The sequence below is a fragment of the Oncorhynchus tshawytscha genome, unplaced genomic scaffold (assembly GCF_018296145.1).
Source record: "Oncorhynchus tshawytscha isolate Ot180627B unplaced genomic scaffold, Otsh_v2.0 Un_scaffold_2590_pilon_pilon, whole genome shotgun sequence".
Lineage (NCBI taxonomy): Eukaryota > Metazoa > Chordata > Actinopteri > Salmoniformes > Salmonidae > Oncorhynchus > Oncorhynchus tshawytscha.
This window is the reverse complement of record NW_024609800.1, coordinates 171,755-192,184: the sequence shown is the minus strand read 5'-3', so window position 1 is coordinate 192,184 and position 20,430 is coordinate 171,755. Positions and strand designations below refer to the sequence as shown.

General features: G+C 43.3%; 3 protein-coding genes across 5 annotated transcripts in view; all 3 read left to right on the top strand.

Moving 5' to 3' along the window:
- LOC112241083 (dynein axonemal assembly factor 5) overlaps window positions 1-3,539 on the top strand; it is a 76,628-nt gene extending 73,089 nt beyond the window's left edge. The window contains exon 13 of the mRNA XM_042318315.1: window positions 2,861-3,539. Coding sequence (XP_042174249.1) covers window positions 2,861-3,000 — 140 coding nt within the window. The 3' untranslated portion in view covers window positions 3,001-3,539. The remainder of the gene's footprint in view (window positions 1-2,860) is intronic.
- Window positions 3,540-6,402: 2,863 nt separating this feature from the next.
- On the top strand, window positions 6,403-12,321 carry LOC112226267 (glycerophosphodiester phosphodiesterase 1-like). Of its 2 annotated transcripts, none has more exons than XM_042318316.1 (6): window positions 6,403-7,136; window positions 7,636-7,811; window positions 8,495-8,600; window positions 10,516-10,608; window positions 11,006-11,217; window positions 11,567-12,321. In XM_042318316.1, exons 1-6 carry the CDS (start codon window positions 6,876-6,878, stop codon window positions 11,745-11,747), a joined length of 1,029 nt encoding a protein of 342 aa, XP_042174250.1. In that variant the 5' UTR covers window positions 6,403-6,875; the 3' UTR covers window positions 11,748-12,321. The 2 variants fall into 2 exon arrangements, with proteins under 2 accessions (XP_042174250.1, XP_042174251.1); XM_042318317.1 differs by having other exon boundaries at window positions 6,411-7,136; window positions 11,600-12,321.
- A 280-nt stretch (window positions 12,322-12,601) lies between these two features.
- Window positions 12,602-19,938, top strand: LOC112226268 (MAPK regulated corepressor interacting protein 2-like). 2 transcript variants are annotated; one of them, XM_042318318.1, is made up of 6 exons: window positions 12,602-13,147; window positions 13,461-13,527; window positions 14,701-14,843; window positions 16,287-16,319; window positions 16,647-16,769; window positions 19,467-19,938. In XM_042318318.1, exons 1-6 carry the CDS (start codon window positions 13,093-13,095, stop codon window positions 19,535-19,537), a joined length of 492 nt encoding a protein of 163 aa, XP_042174252.1. In that variant the 5' UTR covers window positions 12,602-13,092; the 3' UTR covers window positions 19,538-19,938. The 2 variants fall into 2 exon arrangements, with proteins under 2 accessions (XP_042174252.1, XP_042174253.1); XM_042318319.1 differs by lacking the exon at window positions 16,287-16,319 and having other exon boundaries at window positions 12,610-13,147.
- Window positions 19,939-20,430: the final 492 nt, after the last annotated feature.

The window sequence follows — 20,430 nt, the reverse complement described above, 5'->3', positions numbered from 1 at the left end:
GGCCTTAGAGGGGAAATAATTACAATTTAGCATTAATACTGGAGTGATGGAGATGCAAGTAGAGATACTGGGGTGCAAAAGAGCAAGTAATGATATGGGGATGAGGTAGTTGGGTGTGCTATTTACAGATTGTCTATGTACAGGTACAGTGATCGGTAAGCTGCTCTGACAGCCATTGTCTGACAGTCATTGGCAGCAGAGAACTGAAAGGAAAGGCGGTGTTGGCTTTGGGGATGACCAGTGAAATATACCTGCTGGAGCGCGTGCTACGGGTGGGTGTTTCTATGGTGACCAGTGAGCTGAGATAAGGCGGGACTTTACCTAGCAAAGACTTATAGATGACCTGGAGCCAGTGGGTTTGGCAACTAATATGTACTGAGGGCCAGCCAACGAGAGCATACAGGTCCAGTGGTGGGTAGTATATGGGGCTTTGGTGACAAAATGAATGGCACTGTGATAGACTACATCCAGTTTGCTGAGTAGAGTGTTGGAGGCTATCTTGTAAATGACATCACCGAAGTCAAGGATCGGTAGGAGTGTCAGTTTTACAAGGGTATGTTTGGCAGCATGAGTGAAGGAGGCTTTATTGCGAAATAGGCAGCCGATTTTAGATTTGATTTTGGATTGGAGATGCTTGATGTGAGTCTGGAAGGACGAGTTTACAGTCTAACCAGACACCTAGGTATTTGTAGTTGTCCACATATTGTAAGTAAGAACCATCCAGAGTAGTGATGCTAGTCGGACGGGAGGGTGCGGGCAGCGATCGGTTGAAGAGCATACACTTAGTTTTACTAGCATTAAAGCAGTTGGAGGCCACGGAAGGAGTGTTGTATGGCGTTGAAGCTCGTTTGTAGGTTTGTTAACACAGTGTCCAAGGAGGAGCCAGAAGTATACAGAATGGTGTCGTCTTCGTAGAGGTGGATCAGAGAATCACCAGCAGCAAGAGCGACTTCATTCATATATACAGAGAAAAGAGTCTGCCCGAGAAATTAACGCTGTGGCACCCCCATAGAGACTGCCAGAGGTCCGGACAACAGGCCCTCCGATTTGACACACTGAACTCTATCTGACAAGTAGTTATTGAACCAGGCGAGGCAGTCATTTGAGAAATGTAAAACATAATACTGTAGAGCAAAGGTGTACATTAGACCACAAACAGAAAGAGGACAGGAAACCAAAGATTAAACAGACATAAGTGTAATGGCCAAAGCCATATGTGCCTTAAAGTGCATAAGGGCAAAGAGGAGGAGGTGACCCTTAAATACATGATCTATTATGGAAGGAGCAGGACACTATTATAAAGATTGGATAGAGAGGAACAAACATAAGTGCTTAGGCTAAGATAGACATAATTCATTTTAGGACACGAGAGGGTCCTGCCACCATTGTATTCTAATCAAGAGCGGATACAAGCGTTATTAGGCCGATGACCTGAGGGAAGTAACTTCATTAACATATGGAATGGACTCATATACTGTGTGTGTATAAATACCAGAGCCAGTGCTCTGGGAAAGTGTGTGTTCCGCAGACCATCTAGGCTTCTGATATGTATGTATTAAAAGCCTATATTGAATTCACAAGTTCTTGTAAGTGTTATATTTTGAAACGATTCTCCACGACAGAAACCAAGGCTATTGAGTCTGCCGATAAGAATACGGTGATTGACGGAGTCGAAAGCCTTGGCCAGGACGATGAAGACGGCTGCACAGTACTGTCTTTTATCGATGGCAGTTATGATATTGTTTAGGACCTTGAGTGTGGCTGAGGTGCACCCATGACCAGCTCGGAAACCAGATTGCATAGTGGAGAAGGTACGGTGCGATTCGAAATGGTCGCTGATCTGTTTGTTAACTTGGCTTTCGTGGATTTTAGAAAGGCAGGGCAGGATGGATATTGGCCTATAACAGTTTGGGTCTAGAGTCTCACCCGCTTTGAAGAGGGGGATGACCGCGGCAGCTTTCCAGTCTTTGGGGATCTCAGGCGATACGAAAGAGAGGTTGAATAGGCTAGTAATAGGGGTTGCAACAATTTCAATGGATGGGATTGGCCAGGCAGTCCATCAACAGGAACAATATGTTGTTACTGAACTGGATAATGGATTTTGGGTTTTGGGTCTGCATTACATTGGGTACCAGGTCTCTACATCACCTTCGATCTGCCTCCACCCGAGAGAGAAGCCCAAGAAGGTGGGGGTGTTTGTTGATTATGAGGAGGGCAATGTCTCATTTTGCAATGTGGAGAACAGGTCTTATCTTCTGTTTCACTGGATGTGACTTCACTGAAAAAAACTCTGCCTTCTTCAACCCCGGTGGTAATATTGATTGTAATAACTCTGCCTTCTTCAACCCCGGTGGTAATATTGATTGTAATAACTCTGCCTTCTTCAACCCCGGTGGTAATATTGATTGTAATAACTCTGCCTTCTTCAACCCCGGTGGTAATATTGATTGTGGTAACTCTGTTCCATTGGACATCTCCCTTGTCAATCACTCAGACTGAGAACGGTATTGTGTACAAAAGTAACAAGTACAGAAATGCTGCCAAAAATTACTATTAAAATCAATGTATAGTTGCAAATATTCTCTGGTGGTTTCTTCACTGTCAGTCCTCATAAATACAATTACATTGAATCAAATTATTAATTTCCAATGAATGATTGCAGCTAGTGACAATAATCCACCCCAATATCTTGACTTTGTTATTGTGTTGAATTCATTTGTGTGGAGTTCCTCAAGGTAGTCGACGTGTGTGTGTGTGTGTGTGTGTGTGTGTGTGTGTGTGTGAGAGAATCTACTGTCACTTATTTGTGTGTCCATTTCCACTTAACCCCTGACTGTCTCATGTCTGTCTGTGTGTCCAGAGGTCCTGAAGACGGGCAGTGGCGTCCACCCAGCCCTCCTTAAGCAGGAAGTGGAAGCCGTGAGGGGCAAACAGCGCACCCCTGTCTACTGTGACCAACTGCTCCAGCACATCCACTCTCTACGCAAGGATACGGTGTAGAGTTGCATAGTACTGGAAAGATCTACTGATGTGACAATACTGGTCAAATGAAGATCCTATATCTGTATATAATCTAGACATCATATAGATTATATTTCTATGGCAAACCAAGAAAAGTAAACCTGGAACTGCAACTCTCACAAATGGTCATGTCCGGCATGGACTCTCTCTCACACACACACATACAGTATATACACACACAGCGGTCACTAAGAGAGTGATGCAATGATATGGGCATCCCGAGATATGACTTGACACATTGTATCTATGTATCTAACAGCTCTAAGGCAGGTGTCTATTTGTTTTACCCTGTACAACAAGAATATTGTCCAACTGCTTAGGTTCTCTTAGAGCTCAAAACTGTTACCCTTTTTCAAATCTACCCCAGAACACATGGTTGTACTCTGTGATTTTGTTTGTTCGTTACTATGCTTTTTAATTGGTTTCTCAATGTTGATTGTTATTTCATTCTGTTGTGCCTTGATTTCTAGACTGAATTGACTGTTAATCTTTGATAAATATAATACATTTTCACTAAGTGCACTGTGGTTTGCTTTCTTTTGTAATGTGTGGTCACACTAGTGTTCCAAATGGCATACAGGGGAGGGGCATTCACGTTGTCATGCAGGGTTCTAAAAACCTTTTATTTGTGACATATACTCAGTGGCCAGTTTATTAAGTACATCCATTTAGTACCGGGTCAGACACCCCTTTGCTTACAGAACAGCAGAAATTCTTTGGGGAATGGAAACATTGCTCAATTGGTATCAAGGGACCTAACATGTGCCAGGAAAACATTCCCCACAACATTACACCTCCGCCACCAGCCTGTACCGTTGACACCAGGCAGGATGGGGCCATGGACTCACGCTGCTTACGCAAAATCCTGACTCTGCTGTCAGCATGATAAAACAGGAACTGGGATTTGGCAGATCAGGCAATGTTTTTCCACTCCTCAATTGTCCAGCCACTTCTTCTTGTTTTTAGCTGATAGGAGTGGAACCCGGCATGTTCGTCTGCTGCAATAGCCCATCTGTGACAAGGACCAACGAGTTGTGCGTTCTGAGATGCTGTTCTGCACGCCAGTGTTGTACTGCACCATTATTTGCCCGTTAGCTTGCGCGATTCTTGACATTCTCCTTCGAACTCTCAAAAACAAGCTGTTTTTTCCTTCAGGACTGCCGCTGACTAGATGTATTTTAGTTTTTTCGCACCATTCTCCGGTAAACCCTAGACTGTCATGCATAAAAATCCCAGGAGGCCCGACGTTTCTGAGATGCTGGAATTGGCGTGCCTGGCACCAACGATCAAACCACGCTCAAAGTCACTTGTTTTGCCCATTCTAAAGTTCAATCAAACAGTAACTGAATGCCTCAATGCCTGTCTGCATTCTTTATATACAGTGGCAATTTTAGCATGTAAATCTTGGTGGGGCAAAACTAAAAAAAGTGTGATGCATTCCAGCAAAGCCACTACACATACAACACTAGACAATACATGAATTGCACTATAACGGTGACACACGGTGCCCACAAACTGTTAGGGCCTACATAAAGCTGTCCCAACAGCAGAGTCCCAACACCTTAACTCTGCTACACCTGGCTTTCAGCGGATCCTTGTCTGGCAGCGAAACAGCTCATTCAGTCTCATTTACTGCCTTTAATATTTATTTTTTTAAACATAGCTGATATGGCTGACTTGCTTAAACAAATGGGGTTTCTAATGACAATTGTGATGTACAAACTATGGCATAAGGGGACGACAAGCGAATAAGAGACAATCCGTAATTTCAATTAAGACATTAATGAGCGAGCGGACGACGGACGTAGTCAATATAACTATTTGTTCAGCACTTTTGAAATGTACAAAGACAGAATTCAGAACATGGACCGTTCTTACAGTATTCTCTCTGTACAACAAGTCAGAACCGTAGGATAAATAAAGGGGGCATATAAACCTACAATGAAAGCTCTTACAATATTCAATGATTACATTTTTCTAAAACAGGTTATAGGCTGCATGTGCATCACCAGGTTAGAACTGTAGGCGAAAATAAGAGGTGAAAATAGACCAAATTATTAGGGTGAGGCACATTGAATGCTGTTTGGTTATTTGCGTGTAAAAAAAAAACACATCATATAACACTATTTGAGGTGTTAAATTAGCTTTTAATTTGACACGTCAAATAACACACTTCTATTATAGAATGTTGTGTGTGCTGAATTTGCACATGCGGCCACAAACGATGTGTTTACAAAACCGCTTTGGTGAAAATAGATCAAATTATTAGGGTGAGGCACATGGGCTACTAACAGCTTACTACACAACATACACGTATGTTTACTGTAGCTAAGAAAGTAATACTATGTCCCTTGCATATTACATCATTAATGCAGCAACATACAAGACATTTTTGGACTTACCTTGTGACGGTGGCGCAGCGGCCCTTTGTGGACACATTTTGTCATCAAAGTCTGGCATTCTCTGGATTTATGGTGGGAACTCCATTGAATAGCTGGCTAACGTTTGTGGTTTCTTTGCAGTGCTTGCAGTTAGCCACTGATTCCTTCCAAACGAGTCATTGTTGAATTTGGGATTTCCAATTAGTTGTGTAATCTTTATGGTCGATGAGCACCGATACGTTTTATCTATAATTTCCCTTCATATGACAAGGATTAAAAAGGATTTGCCAGTAGATTGTCGACTTGATTCATGATGATGACTGCTAGCTAAGACTCTGAAAGTAAGATGTTGACATGATCCATCCAATCAAAGCTACTGTACATAAGACATAATTTTAAATCATTGTATCTGTGTCCAATGACCTTGAGCCTTCTTTGAAGGGCACTTGTAATACAACTATATGGCAGGACCCAAAGGGCTGAAATTTTGGATGTCTACCCTTCCTAAGGATGTTATACTTCATGAGTGACAGAACACTGAGCCAATCACGGCGCAATGCTCCTATTTTCTGCTGGCTCACCTCACCACCACAGAAAGCACTGAGCTAGGCTGAAACCTGCAATTTGGAGCTGCCTTACTCAAGAAAACAAAAAAGAGACCATGTGTGTATGCGGCTTTATTAACTGAATGATATATATATTTTTTTTTACATTGTTTGCAAACTGATATGTGACAAGTATTAACGCTAAAATAACATGCAAAACAGGCAAAAATATATTTATTTATAAAGATATGTATTTTTTGTATTTTTTTAGGGGGGGGTGCTAAAAATGTGCACCTACCCTGAATAAACTGGTCGCCACTGTTTATATACCACGGCCACATGACTCATCTGTAGGAGTGAACCATTTTTGTGAACAGGGTGGTGTACCTAATAACCTGGCCACTCAGTGTAATGTTCAGTATCTATAGATGAGTGCATAGCCACAGTCAGAAACTCTCCAGAGCCATAGAAATATAATATATTTCTGTCATTCTATTCTATTGTATTTCTATGGCTCAGACTGCAGCTATCTCGAGTACAGTGTGAGCGTGGTACCTCTCTCTCTCGTCTCTACTCCATAGCAACGACCTCTAGATCGGTGTGTACTATGAACTAGAAACCGACTGATGCTCTCTCCTTTCAAATCTCGGATTCTGCAACATCCCATCGCAATATAATATGGTGTGTTTTTATTTTGTGAAGCTGGAGCAGTGAGTCGGCTGTGTCTGGAATTATGCGTAATTGAACTCTTTTTTGCTGTGTCTGGTAGTTACCTAAGCGCATGCATCTCGGTCTCAACTTGGAATCTCACACCAGCAAGGAACTATCATTCGGTGATCAAGTAGATCGATCAAATAAATGAGGATTGAGAACAGTGACAGTGTATTGATTTTATCATTGGAGACATTTTAATCAACGCTTCTAAACGATGTTACAAATTGGAGACGAAGTTTATTTCTCAGCGGTATTTCTGCTGGTTCTATTCGGGACCAGGAGCGCGATTGGAGCATCGGCTGTCACCGCATCCATTTACGTCTTTATCGTGATGTTTCGGTTCCCACAAGTGCCGGCTGACCAGGCAAGTCAGGTGCTGCGGCCCACTGGCCTTGCGAGCGCCGGCGTCCCGGTTGTTGCGCACCGGGCAGGGGGACACGATGCTCCGGAGAACACCATTGCAGCGATCCGAGAGGTGAATCAAGGACAAAGTATCAGTTATCTACCCTGTCTGACCTACGTAATGCTGTAGCTGCAAATAAAATGATGAGTAGGCTTACTAGGCTATAATGATTTGATTTAGGGGCAGCAGGTGAAGTGAGCAGAGGCCGATGAAAGGCATATGACGTCCATTGTCTGTACTGAGACATTGTTTCATATTATCAGGGGGTTTACTAAATGTTGCCCAAGATCCATGCAGAGGGAGAGCTTGTTAACTTATTTTGCCATGGTTAGTTATAGTTTAGAGTGTCTGGAACATTATTTTTGTATCTACTCTTTAATTTGAAACATATTTTGGCTAATATCTAGGCCTACTAGATCAGTACAATCCCAGTTGGTTTAATAGCCTGCTGCTCCGTCTCCCCTACTCTGTCTGTCTATCCATTTCAGATCTATATCTCTCCCGTCTTTCTCCACACACCTCTCCATCCCTTCCTCCTCCCCCTGCTTCATCCTCCTCTCCTGTCCTCTAGGCCAGCAGGAATGGAGCCACAGGGGTGGAGCTGGACTTGGGCTTCACTGCAGATGGAGAGGCAGTGCTGATGCACGATGAGACGGTGGACCGCACCACCAACGGGACGGGAGCGGTGGGCACGCTGCGTCTGGCAGAGCTCAGGACGCTGGACGCCACGGGCAAACACAGGCTCGGGTGGGCTTGGCAGGGGAGGGGAGGTTAGGGCCTGGTCCAAAAGCATTGAACTCCTGGGTCATATTCATTAGGCAGGAAATGGGCTGAAACAGGGAGGGATCAATAACAAATGCTTGTTTTTGTTTTCTGTTGCAAAACATTTTCAGTTGTATAGCCTAATGAACATGACCCTGACCTGAATGTTACGCCTTCAGTGTTAGCAGATCTAAAAAGAACACAAGTTAGTGCTTCTGCCAGGAAACCCTGATAGGGTCGGTACCTGGTGCAAACGCTTAGTAAACATGGCCCCATGTGTGATCGGTGAGTTCAGTTGGACTTCAAGCAGGACAGAGTCAGGATGACTGAAAATACACTAGTGGGGAGTGTGAACTGTGAATGGTACGAGGCCAGATATAGACCTATTGATATAGAATGGTACGAGGCCAGATATAGACCTATTGATATAGAATGGTACGAGGCCAGATATAGACCTATTGATATAGAATGGTACGAGGCCAGATATAGACCTATTGATATAGAATGGTACGAGGCCAGATATAGACCTATTGATATAGAATGGTACGAGGCCAGATATAGACCTATTGATATAGAATGGTACGAGGCCAGATATAGACCTATTGGTGGTGTCTGAAATATAGCAGCAGTACAAACGTGTGTGTCCCCGCTGGCCTTTGTGTCTCCAGGGAGAAGTTCAAGGGGGAGAAGGTGCCAACGCTTCAGGAGGCAGTGGAGGAATGCATCAACCACCAGCTGACCATCTTCTTTGATGTCAAAGATCAACCTGATAAGGTATCGTTCCTGTCTTGGAACAGCCCCTACTTCCTAGATACAACTGGAGATGTGAGGGGATTGGATAAAGGTTATATGGTGATGTCTCCATCTTGTCTTCTGATTGTTTAGCATATTGCTTACACTTCCAATCCTCAGTTCTTTCCAGGTGTCTAGTGGGTAGGCTATAGGGGTTGTTTCTGGACAGGGCCTCTCTAGGCAGGTAGAAGCCTTGTTATAAAGCTTTAGGACTTAAGGTTTCACTACAGTTTACACCAGGTTTTCCCAACCCTGGTCCTCCAGTACCCCCAACAGTATACATGTTTATTGTAACCCTGGACAAGCACATCTGATTCAACTTGTCAACTAATCATCAAGCCCTCAATGAGTTGAATGAGGTGTGTTTGTCCAGGGCTACAAGTGGAAGGTGTACTGTTGGGGGTACTGAGGGACCAGGGTTGGGAAACACCCATATACACACTCCAGCAGCACTTGGAATGACAACCACATCACTGTAAGGTCAAATGGTAGTAAACTGAGTGTATAGGGATATTAAGGCAGGTTAAACCCAGCTGTTTAAGGTAGTAACATAGGAATCCCTACTACAGAGATTGGTTATAAAGAATCTCACAGCTGCCCCAGACAGTAGGTCTGAGAGGAATTCAACCCCCCTTACAATGTGACTCACTATACTTCCACCTTCCCCATATTGACAGTTTTATAAGCGTTAGATTTGCCAAAGTCCCCTACAGACCTCATTATATATGGAGGACCAAAGCAGTCAAAAAGACAATTAAATAGTCTTGGAGCAGTTTCCCAGATACAGATTAAGCCTAATCCTGGAATAAAAATGATTTTGAATAGAGATTCTCCATTGATCTTTTTTAGTCCAATACCGCATGATGTCGTCACCATGGAAAGGTGAAACTTCCATCCATGCAAACCTGCTGATTAGAAGGTCTTGTGTAGATTGTATTTTCAACCAGCAACTATCAGGAAAAAACACTGATCACATGTTTTCACACTTTTACAGTGTTAGTTCCATCAGATGTTGAACAATATGATAAAACACAGGAAAAAACAGAATTTTCACTCCATTGGGCCTTAAATAAGATGCCACTTGCTGACCATAAGATCATCATATATCACAGCCAAACTCAACAGACGGACGTGGTCCAGATCTGAACCCACAATGGGGTCAACACACTCTGGCTTTCAGTTGAGAGTTGTAATATTAGAACACACAAGGTGCCATTTAGAAACGTGGTGCATGGCTAGTTTTCCTCTTGTTATGCCATTCACTGACAGATCTGAGAGAGCTATTTAGAACCTTTCAGAAATGTCCAGTTGATCAACAAGCCCACGTTAGCTAGGTAGGTAAGTTAGGCTATCTTGATCTTGTAGTTATCATGGCCAGATTGTGCCCAGGAGCCTTTACTTCCAGGGGCCCCCATTTAGATTTTTGTTGACTCACTCAGGTGACATCGAAAAATGTGTAGAAGTGCAGAAAATGTGCTTTAAAACTGCAATGTTTTCATTCCGCTAACAAGAGGGGTGTGAAACGTTGAGGTCGCGAGGTCGGGGGGGGTTGGGTCCAATAAAGACCATACCAATCCGGACCTTTGCCACAGAGGACATTTGTGTGACTGGATCTTCTCAAATAGTAGTCCTGACATATCATGTTGTCACAAACAAAGGAGAAGCGCAGTGAAATGTGTTATTTTACAGGGTCAGCCATAGTAGTACGGCGTTCCTGGAACAAATTAGGGCTAAGTGCCTTGCTCAATGGTACATCGGCAGATTTGTCACCTTGTCGACTTGGGAATTCAAACCAGTGACCTTTTGGTTACTATGCCACCTGCTGCCCACATGTATTTGTGTTACACTGCATGTAGTTTGACAGTAAGTACTGTATATGTTCCCTCCTCTCCACCAGGCAGCTGCAGCCCTAGGGGAGATGTATCACAAACACCCTGTCCTCTACAACTCCAGCATTGTCTGCTCCTTTCAACCTAAAGTTATCTACAAGGTAAACTTTGTAACATCTCTGGTCATTTGACATTTATGTTTGTTCGAAAACAACCTTTCAACTCAGTAACACACAACATAGCCCAACTATATGCACAAAAACTTCAAATTAAACTGTAAATATGAATTGAGACATGTGCACATTTAGTCATCTTCTGTTCCATTATAGTGGTGTTTTTCCTATAGTGTGCAGTTTAGCACCAGTCTGGTCCCAGGTCTGTTTGTACTGTTTTGCCAACTCCTACGGTCATTGTCATGTTTGGCCTGTAAACAACCATTGTCCAACAGGTGTGGGTCCAGGCTTGTTACACACTGTATGGATGTGTTATAACAAGACTGTTATCTGTCCTCATAACCATAACACCACCTCTGACCTCCTCATCGGTCAACTCCTCCAGATGCGTCAGGCGGACCCTGGGGTGGTCACGGCCCTGACCCACCGGCCCTGGAGCCTCAGTCGCTATGGCGATGGAACACCCCGTTCCCTGTCAGCGTGGACAAACTACTGGCTGGGAGTTCTGGATGTGCTGCTGGACTGGGCCCACCATCACCTGCTGTGGAACCTGTGTGGCGTCTCAGCCATCCTCATGCAGAAGGACTTCATCTCCCTGTGAGTAATACTAACAGCAGTGGCTCGGCCTACTGAGTTTGTTACATGAGTTGTGTTCATTGGGGAGAAAACTGAATAAAACACTGACACTGGGGACACTACCTGGACTTTTTCAACAGGAAACTCTCATTTTTGTTTTCAATAGCAAAACGTTTCACTACATACAGTGTAGCCCTAATGAACATGACCATGGATTGAATCACATATCATTGAGTGTTAATATCAGAGGAAGTTCAAAATTGAGACAGTTGTATCCTATTGTCAGATAACATATACTGTCTGTATTCATATAATATATTGATGTTTGTTGAAGTATTAAAACATGATACCCTGACCACTGACCCAACAGGTCTCCACTCCCCTCATCTATCCCTCTCTACAGAGACTATGTTCAGTACTGGGCAGAGCGAGGGGTGGAGGTGGTGGGCTGGACCATCAACACGGCCGTGGATAAACAGTACTACCAAGATGTCCTGAAGATCAGCTACATCACTGACAGCCTGAGGGAAGACTGTGAGCCTCACTACTGACTGACACACAACACACACACAGATCTAGACTACTACCTAACAACGTGTAGTTGTACACGGACTCAGACCTCACTATCATAGGGAATATGAATATGTAGTATGAATGTACAGGACAGTACACGTCCAATATAGCTGCATAGCAGATCATTTTCTAGTTCAGGTTGCCCCTTTTAACCAGAATAGTTTTTACTGCAAACACTCATACAAGATCATACAATGTCAACCCTCATTTGACAACTATACTACACCAACAATACCACCATAATCTCAGAAATACTCTCCTGGACCAATCATCACACCACTAAATGCAGACAATTTGCTAATTTGCCATGTTGAATAGTTAATCTTAATACAAATCTGTGTATTAAGAGATTATGCTACATTCATTAATATTGTATTAACGATATGACACTTGATATAACAATGGTACAAAATACAACTCTTTGTTGACATGTATCTTTGATTTCTCAATGAAAACATGATGTACAATTTCTCCTTTATGAAACCATGTTATTTATTGTGACTACTGCAGGCCCACTGTAAATATTGGAAAAATAAATATCCCCTACATGCAGAATGGTGCTGAATAGTGAGTATTCTAGTGGATATGTGATTGTATTGTATGGTCACTGTGTATACATGATGGGGGGACACATTCTTCTTTTGTTCATATCTGAAAGCAACGTTGATGACAGAGGCAATGCTGTACCCCTATGTTCAGACCTGTCCTCTGCCATACAGTCAGTTGGTCACTGTCACTTTAAAAGACGGAGGGAGGCGTGTTGTGATGTCAAAATGTTTGCGCTGCGTTGGTTGAGTGTCTTTGCAGCTCAATGACAGCTCATGTTTCATCAGATCTGACATTGTACGGACTCGGACAGCCCCAAGGACCAAAGTTACCGACTTCTTCACACACTTGGATGCAAGGCGATCAGCTCGTGCCACAGGGCCTCAGGAAAACGTAGCAATCTATAATGGTTTGTTTTGAGATACGTTTTCAACTAGAATGATTAAATACCGAAAAAGAGGAGCTTGATTCATGGTTATGTTGTTGCGCGGTAGATTATCCCAAAAGTTTCCACCAGTCGTTCGAAGCGCATAAGATTCTAGTAGTTGAAATGCAGAGATAATCTTGAAACGGAATTTGCCCAATGTAACAGGAAAAACACGGACCTGTTTTTTGAATCGTGGAAGCGTCGATAAATTACACGAGAGGAACTATTGTAAAGATTTTATAAATTATAAACTGTGCCTATACCCAATTTGCCTCTGACATAACCGACCTGGGAAGTCTATAGGACACTCCAAAGTGCCATACTGAAGTTGACTAGGATTTTGCTAGCACATGATGTACACAATTACAAGAGGTCCCAGCAAACTTGTCACACAGCGACGAACAGGTGAGTGTGGTGGATTCTAGGAGACCGATTCGGACACTTTTGTAACAACATGTCAGTGACCTCTCGCTCACACTGTCATCAAAGTGATGATACATTGTAATTATGAGGTTCGATACCTGCCTTGTTACATGTTAACATCTACAGTGTGGCACGGGTGTATATTTGCGCATGTGCCAATGTTGATGCCAATCCATTAAATGGCCTTCATTCAGAGGCAGTAACATACATTGTGTTTTCAGTGGTTAACTTAACATGTTTATATCGCTTTCCTTTTCAATGCAATGTTGATATCTATTCCCTTTTTTAATATGAGGTCAAACGCAGCAGATTGACAAAATAAATGACTTCAAGCACAAACAAACGCCTTGGTCTATACCAGAGTAAGTACTATTATTGCATTGTACATAGGTTTAACAGTGTTATTAGCATATAATGGCAGTGTCACTGTTATTATTGTACTGTAATGATGTTTGGCATAGCTTCACCTGCAGCCCGTGAAGATTTAAAGTTTCAGAAATGCACATCTTACAACATTGTTGTAGCGCGAGCGCCTGTAATGGCACGTAATAGTAGCAAGCTAGCTATACAAACTAATATCCATGGGGCACATTCTATCACAAGGCACACTGTTGTGGGTCTTTTCCAAACCACAGCCACCTGCTTTTATGTCATTGAACAGGGGCGTGAAACGACCTTGTGTGTGGGAAGCAAGGTCACTGACGAGCGTTTGTTGTCACTGTCTAGTCCCAACACGTGCATGCTAGCTGAGCAACATGCTAGCTGAGCAACATGCTACTGAGCAACATGCTACTGAGCAACATGCTAGCTGAGCAACATGCTAGCTGAGCAACATGCTAGCTGAGCAACATGCTAGCTGAGCAACATGCTACTGAGCAACATGCTAGCTGAGCAACATGCTACTGAGCAACATGCTAGCTGAGCAACATGCTACTGAGCAACATGCTACTGAGCAACATGCTACTGAGCAACATGCTAGCTTGGTAGCTGCTCTCTGCTGTCTACTCACACATGTTTACTACGTTTCAAGATAACCCCTTTCAAATAAACATCAACAATAAGGCGTTTATCATATCTTTAGCAATATTTCACTAATTTGGTCCTGATCGAGTAGAGTAGAGAGAAGCACAATCTGCGACATATCCATCCTCCATACTGTTAAATAAAGGTCAACTAAATCAAATAAAAATACTGCATTCTTATCGTGTGGGCTTTCGTTATCACCATAGAAACCGTACTGTGTTCGAAGGTATGGTAACGATGTGGTTCAGGTGGATGACTTCCTATCTAGCTAGTCCTTGCTCTGAGTGAAGCATACATTTTCATTCATTTGTCATGAATGAATGATTGAGAGAGAGCAGAGTCAGAGTACTTTATGACGCCTTAACTACAGTAGCAAACATGCCTAAGAAACTCTATTTGGAGAACATTTCATCATGTCATATTTACTACAGGTCTATAGGTATATTGTGTGTAGACTTAAACATTAAAAACTTGTTGATTTATTTTAAGTCCATCTTTTTTTTGTCGCGCAGCTCTCCTGCACCCAAGATAGTGTTTAACCGCCTGAATGGGAAGAAGTACCACAACACCCCAGCAGCTCTTCTACAGGTGGACCCCCAGCCCAACGAGGGCTTCACTTCTGCACACCAGGAGAATGTCAAGTTTATCTATGAAGGTAAAGGAGTGAGAGACCATAGAAATACAATTTATAGAATGGACCAAGCCCCTCAAACATTGGCAATTTGACTTTGACAGTACACCCATGAGTACACTTAATATGGTTGTGACTGAGGACTTCTATGGACAATGGGCCTCTGGGATCCGATCTTGCGCCTACAACCCACTTTACAAAGAATGTGTGTTTCTCTTTCAACATGGTCAGCCATGTTCTCAGTCAACATGAATGTGGGCCATGGTAAACATAATATTACCATACTATTAGTATTCACCTCATCTACAGTCTGAGTAGTGTCCAAATCATCTCCTTTCTGTCTAGTGTCCCTTTAGAGGTGACAGTAGGACCTCTCCTCTACCACTCCCTCCCAGTGTTCTCCCACCCAACTACAGGCAAGGTGAGGGTCAGGGTTGGACAAGGAGTTGGCCTCCCCTCCCAGGCTCAGCATCACAGCTGCACTGACACTGATACCAGTGATAGCAGGCACAGCTGGCTGGAATTCTACTACCCTCACACCCAAATTGAAGCCCTCTGCCAGCCAGCCGTCTGTCCGTCCATCTGTCCGTCTGTCTGTCTGTGTGTAAATGATCTACTGTGCCCCCAATGAAGGTAGTACACAATGGCTTCTAGAAATATGTGTTGATAATCACTGCGTGAATCTGCAGTGTAATTGAATGAAGACACAAGTATGTTTTTGTGCCTAAGTGGAGCTCTACACAGTAAGCTCAATGACTGTATTTCAACATTAACCCTAACCTACCCAGCATGTGTAACTTGTTAAGTCATTCCTCCCTTGCCCATGTGACACACGAGGTCGTTCCTACTGAACGTTTGCAATGGCAGCACATTAACTACATAACCTTGGTCAGAGTGGACAAGGACAAAACGTAGGCCCTGCTCTTACTAGGCTTTCTACAGAGAGGTTCTAGAAATGAGGACTGCAACCAGTAAATACACATTTTAGGCCACTACAGTTGCACCCAGTTACTTGTAACATTATAAAACAACATGTTGGTTCAACCCTTGGAAGTCATGTGAAGGTCCATATGGTGAAAGGTGCCTATCATAGATGTGAAAGGATTGGATCGTTAACATGGTAGCTCCATCTTGCCTTCACTATGAGCATGTTTAATTCAAATGATAGTAATTCAAACTTGCCTTCATCATTCATTCATTTATGCAGTCATTCATTCCCCAATAGGGGTTCATTTTGACTTATGATTTTTTACATTAGTACCTGAAACATTTAGACTAGTGAGATAACATTGGTCATTAGTGCCAGTGGACTGAACGCTCATAAATCCACATGACAGAGTGCATTATTTAAAATGTAGTTTAAAACGCGGCATGCTTTGTCAAATTCACCCTACTGGACCTTACACTGTGGGTGTGGTGGCAGGACTACTTTTGTTCAAAGGTTATTTCCTTTTTACACCTTTTAAGCTGCAAAATGTTTCAACCTGACTGACTCTTACGGTGAGTTTCCCCCCATTTTATGTTTACCAATTTCAACTATATGACTGTCTGCTTTTATATTGTTTTCTTCTTCTTTGTTTCTCCTGGTAGTATTTTGATATTGTTTTCTTCTTCTTTGTTTCTCCTAGAAGTATTTTGATATTGTTTTCTTCTTCTTTGTTTCTCCTGGTAGTATTTTGACTTTGTTTCTCCTGATAGTATTCGCAATGTTAAACTAAAGCATGTTTAAGAACAATCTATAGATTTCTAAGAAAACCCAAGGAACCTACATTCATTTCTACTGAAGGCTGCATGTATCCAGGTTGTGTCTGTGTGTTGCTGTTGCAGCCTGGCAGGAGGTAGTGCAGCTGGCGGAGGAGGGAGGAGCCAGTGATGAGACAGGAAGTGCCAGTGCTCAGGGACCAGTGCAGTATTCAGACACCAACCCCAGCCCCAACCCAGCCTTGAAGAGTGAGTCCTGACCTGAGTCTACCTTCGTCCTTCAGTCTCATCCCTTAAACACTCATTCACTGTAATCTGTTCTCCATTCTCTCCCCCTCAGTACATTTCCTTGACACTAAACCACTTCATCTGTCCATACCCCCCATGCTTTTCACACCCAATGGAAAGATGCACCTTCTTTTGGTCACCTGGACAGAAGGTCACATCTGCGTGTGTGTTAGGGCTGTCACAGCACTGCCACCACATAAACCAGTGTGATGTAGGGTTGAGTCAGTCATCATGTCTTCATTCTTAGCAATGTGTAGAGGCGTTTTGGGAAGTCATATTTGGGAACATTCAGAAGTTATATTGGGAAAGTCATATTGGAGTTCATTGACTGGGAAAGTCATATTGGAGTTCATTGACTGGGAAAGTCATATTGGAGTTCATTGACTGGGAAAGTCATATTGGAGTTCATTGACTGGGAAAGTCATATTGGAGTTCATTGACTGGGAAAGTCATATTGGAGTTCATTGACTGGGAAAGTCATATTGGAGTTAATTGACTGGGAAAGTTCTGATATGACCTCGGAGTTGTCACTGTTCGTGGTCTTAAAGGCCCAGTGCAGTTGAAATTGTGAAAATGATGAGAAAAGACTGCTTGTTTTGGCCTGCCTGATGACATCACCAGGTGGTAAATTAGTTAATAGACCAATAAGAAAGAGTCCCACACCTCTGCCAATAACAGCTCGTTTTCAGTTTTCCATTCCCTACTCAGAATCTCCCAGACAGTCCTAGCAAAATTCTTGCTTGTGAAATTGCTCTTTGCTAAGAAGCTATTTTTGTTTCTCTTCGACCATTCTAATTGGAAACAGTCACAGTAAAGTACTTAATTATTACCCAGAAATGACTTAATATTGAGATAAAAACATTGGACCTTAAGTCATTTCACCACTGAATTCTTACTTTAGTTTAAAATAGTCACCATCTGTTTGACCAGTTCCAATAATGTGCTTCTAACCTTTGTTCACATCATCACCCTACAAAAAGTTGAGGTCCACTTGTTAATGCTGCCAGACCAAAGATAAAGCCCAATGTTCCCCCTGAAAGGCCTCCCCAAACTGCTAAGACCTATATCTATCCTTGCTTTCTAAGGTCTTCCCAAGTCAACAAACAGACTTTGTTCCCATACCTTCTCTGATCTGGTTGAGCTGGTCATGGGTGCACCTCAGCCACGCTCAAGGTCCTGATATCAACATTGAAACATTACCTGCAGACGTCCTGATGGGGCTTTCTCTGTCAATCACCCATCCTCATCGGAAGACTCGGCCTTGGTTTCTCAAATGATTGCCTCGCCTGGTTCAGGTACTTCTCTGATAGAGTTCAGTGGGGAGGGTCTGCTGTCCGGACCTCTGGCAGTCTCTATGGGGGTGCCACAGGGTTCAATTTGGACCGACTCTCTTCTCTGTATACATCAATGAGGTCGCTCTTGCTGCTGGTGAGTCTTCTGATCCACCTCTACGAGACGTTCTGTAACTTGGGATTCTTTGGACACTGTGGGCAAGCTTCAATGCCATACAACTCTCCTTCCGTGGCCTCCAATTGCTCTTAAATACAAGGCATGCTCTTCAACCGATCGGCACCCCCGCCTGTCCAACATCACTACTCTGAACTCTGACTTTTTAACAGAAACAGTACAACTACAAATACTTAGGTGTCTGGTTAGACCAAACTCTCCTTCCAGACCCATATCAAACATCTCCAATCCAAAGTTAAATCTAGAATTGGCTTCCTATTTCGCAACAAAGCATCCTTCACTCATGCTGCCAAACATACCCGTGTAAAACTGACCATCCTACCAATCCTCGACTTTGGCGATGTCATTTACAAAATAGCCTCCAATACCCTACTCAACAAATTGGATGCAGTCTATCACAGTGCAATCCGTTTTGTCACCAAAGCCCCATACTACCCACCATTGGGTACGCTCTCGTTGATGGCCCTCAAAACCCACTGGCTCCATGTCATCTACAAGACCCTGCTAGGTTCCCCCTTATCTCAGCTCGCTGGTCACCATAGCATCTCCCACCTGTATGTGTCCAGCAGGTATATCTCTCTAGTCAAAAACCAATTCTTTCTTTGGCCGCCTCTCCTTCCAGTTCTCTGCTGCCAATGACTGGAACGAAATACAAAAATCTCTGAAACTGGAAACACTTATCTCCCTTCAGCTTTAAGCACCAACTGTCAGAGCAGCTGATTACTGCACCTGTACATGCCCACCTATAATTTAGCCCAAACAACTACCTCTTTCCCAACTGTATTTAATTTTAATTAATTAATTTATTAGCTCCTTTGCACCCTATTATTTTTATTTCTACTTTGCACATTCTTCCATTGCAAAACTACCATTCCAGTGTTTTACTTGGTATTTACTTTGCCACCATGGCCTTTTTTTTGCCTTTACCTCCCTTCTCACCTCATTTGCTCACATTGTATATAGACTTGTTTATACTGTATTACTGACTGTATGTTTGTTTTACTCCATGTGTAACTCTGTGTCACATCTGTCGAACTGCTTTGCTTTATCTTGGCCAGGTCGCAATGTAAATGAGAACTTGTTCTCAACTTGCCTGGTTAAATAAAGGTAAAATAAATAAAATAAAATGCTGCCACACCATAACCCAATGTTTGAGGCCTCCTCTAACTCTCTTCTTTTCCCCGTCCCCAGACTTTGTTCCCATCGATCTGGATGAGTGGTGGGCCCAGCGCTTCCTGGCCAACATTGACAACCTGTCCTGATGGGCTTCTCTATCTGGGGCCCCATCGGCCAGGGAAGAGGGCCTTATGGAGGGGCCTGGAGGTCGGGGTGGGAGGGGGGTTCAACCAGGTTGGAGCCTAGTGCACCTGGTAACAGGTGTGGGTCTTCTCTAGAGGTGTGGAAATATGGGATGGCGATGGGCATTACTGGAGAGCAGCGCTGGGACGCTGGCGATGACATAACCATGGCAACCCCATCACCTGAACTCTACCTTTTTAACAGAAACAGTACAACCAACCAACACTGTCCACCTGGGCAGCTACCCGGAAGATACAAGTCTTGAATTTTTGGTTATTATCCATCTCTCAAGCCCAACACTGTGGGCTAAGATGTCAAAATGTCTGTACTACTTTAAAAACGCAGTAAAGATGTGTTTTCAAGACGTGCCGTGGTGAGATTTATTCTTCACTAATTTGGAGATTGGATGTGGCTTGCAATGCCATAGCTCTACACAGGGTGTCACTGATGTCAAACAGTGGTTCACTGCTTGGCTACATTATTTTATCTTTATTTAACTAGGCAAGTCAGTTAAGAACAAAGTCTTATTTACAACGACACTGGCCAAACCCTAACCAGGAGGACGCTGGGCAAATTGTGCACCGCCCTATGGGACTCCCAATCACAACCGGTTGTGATACAGCCTGGAATTGAACAAGGGTCTGTAGTGACGCCTCTTGCACTGAGACGCAGCGCCTTGGACCGCTGTGCCACTTGGGAGCCCGTGGAGAGAACTGATCCCTGTTTACACCTGCTGCTAACATGCGTCCTGATCTTGGCCATATTCTGATTTAGGCCACATTTCTAGACAGGTATAGACAATTTAAAAAGGGATTGTGATCAGATCTTCCTGACCTCCTCCAGAGGAGGTAGTCCT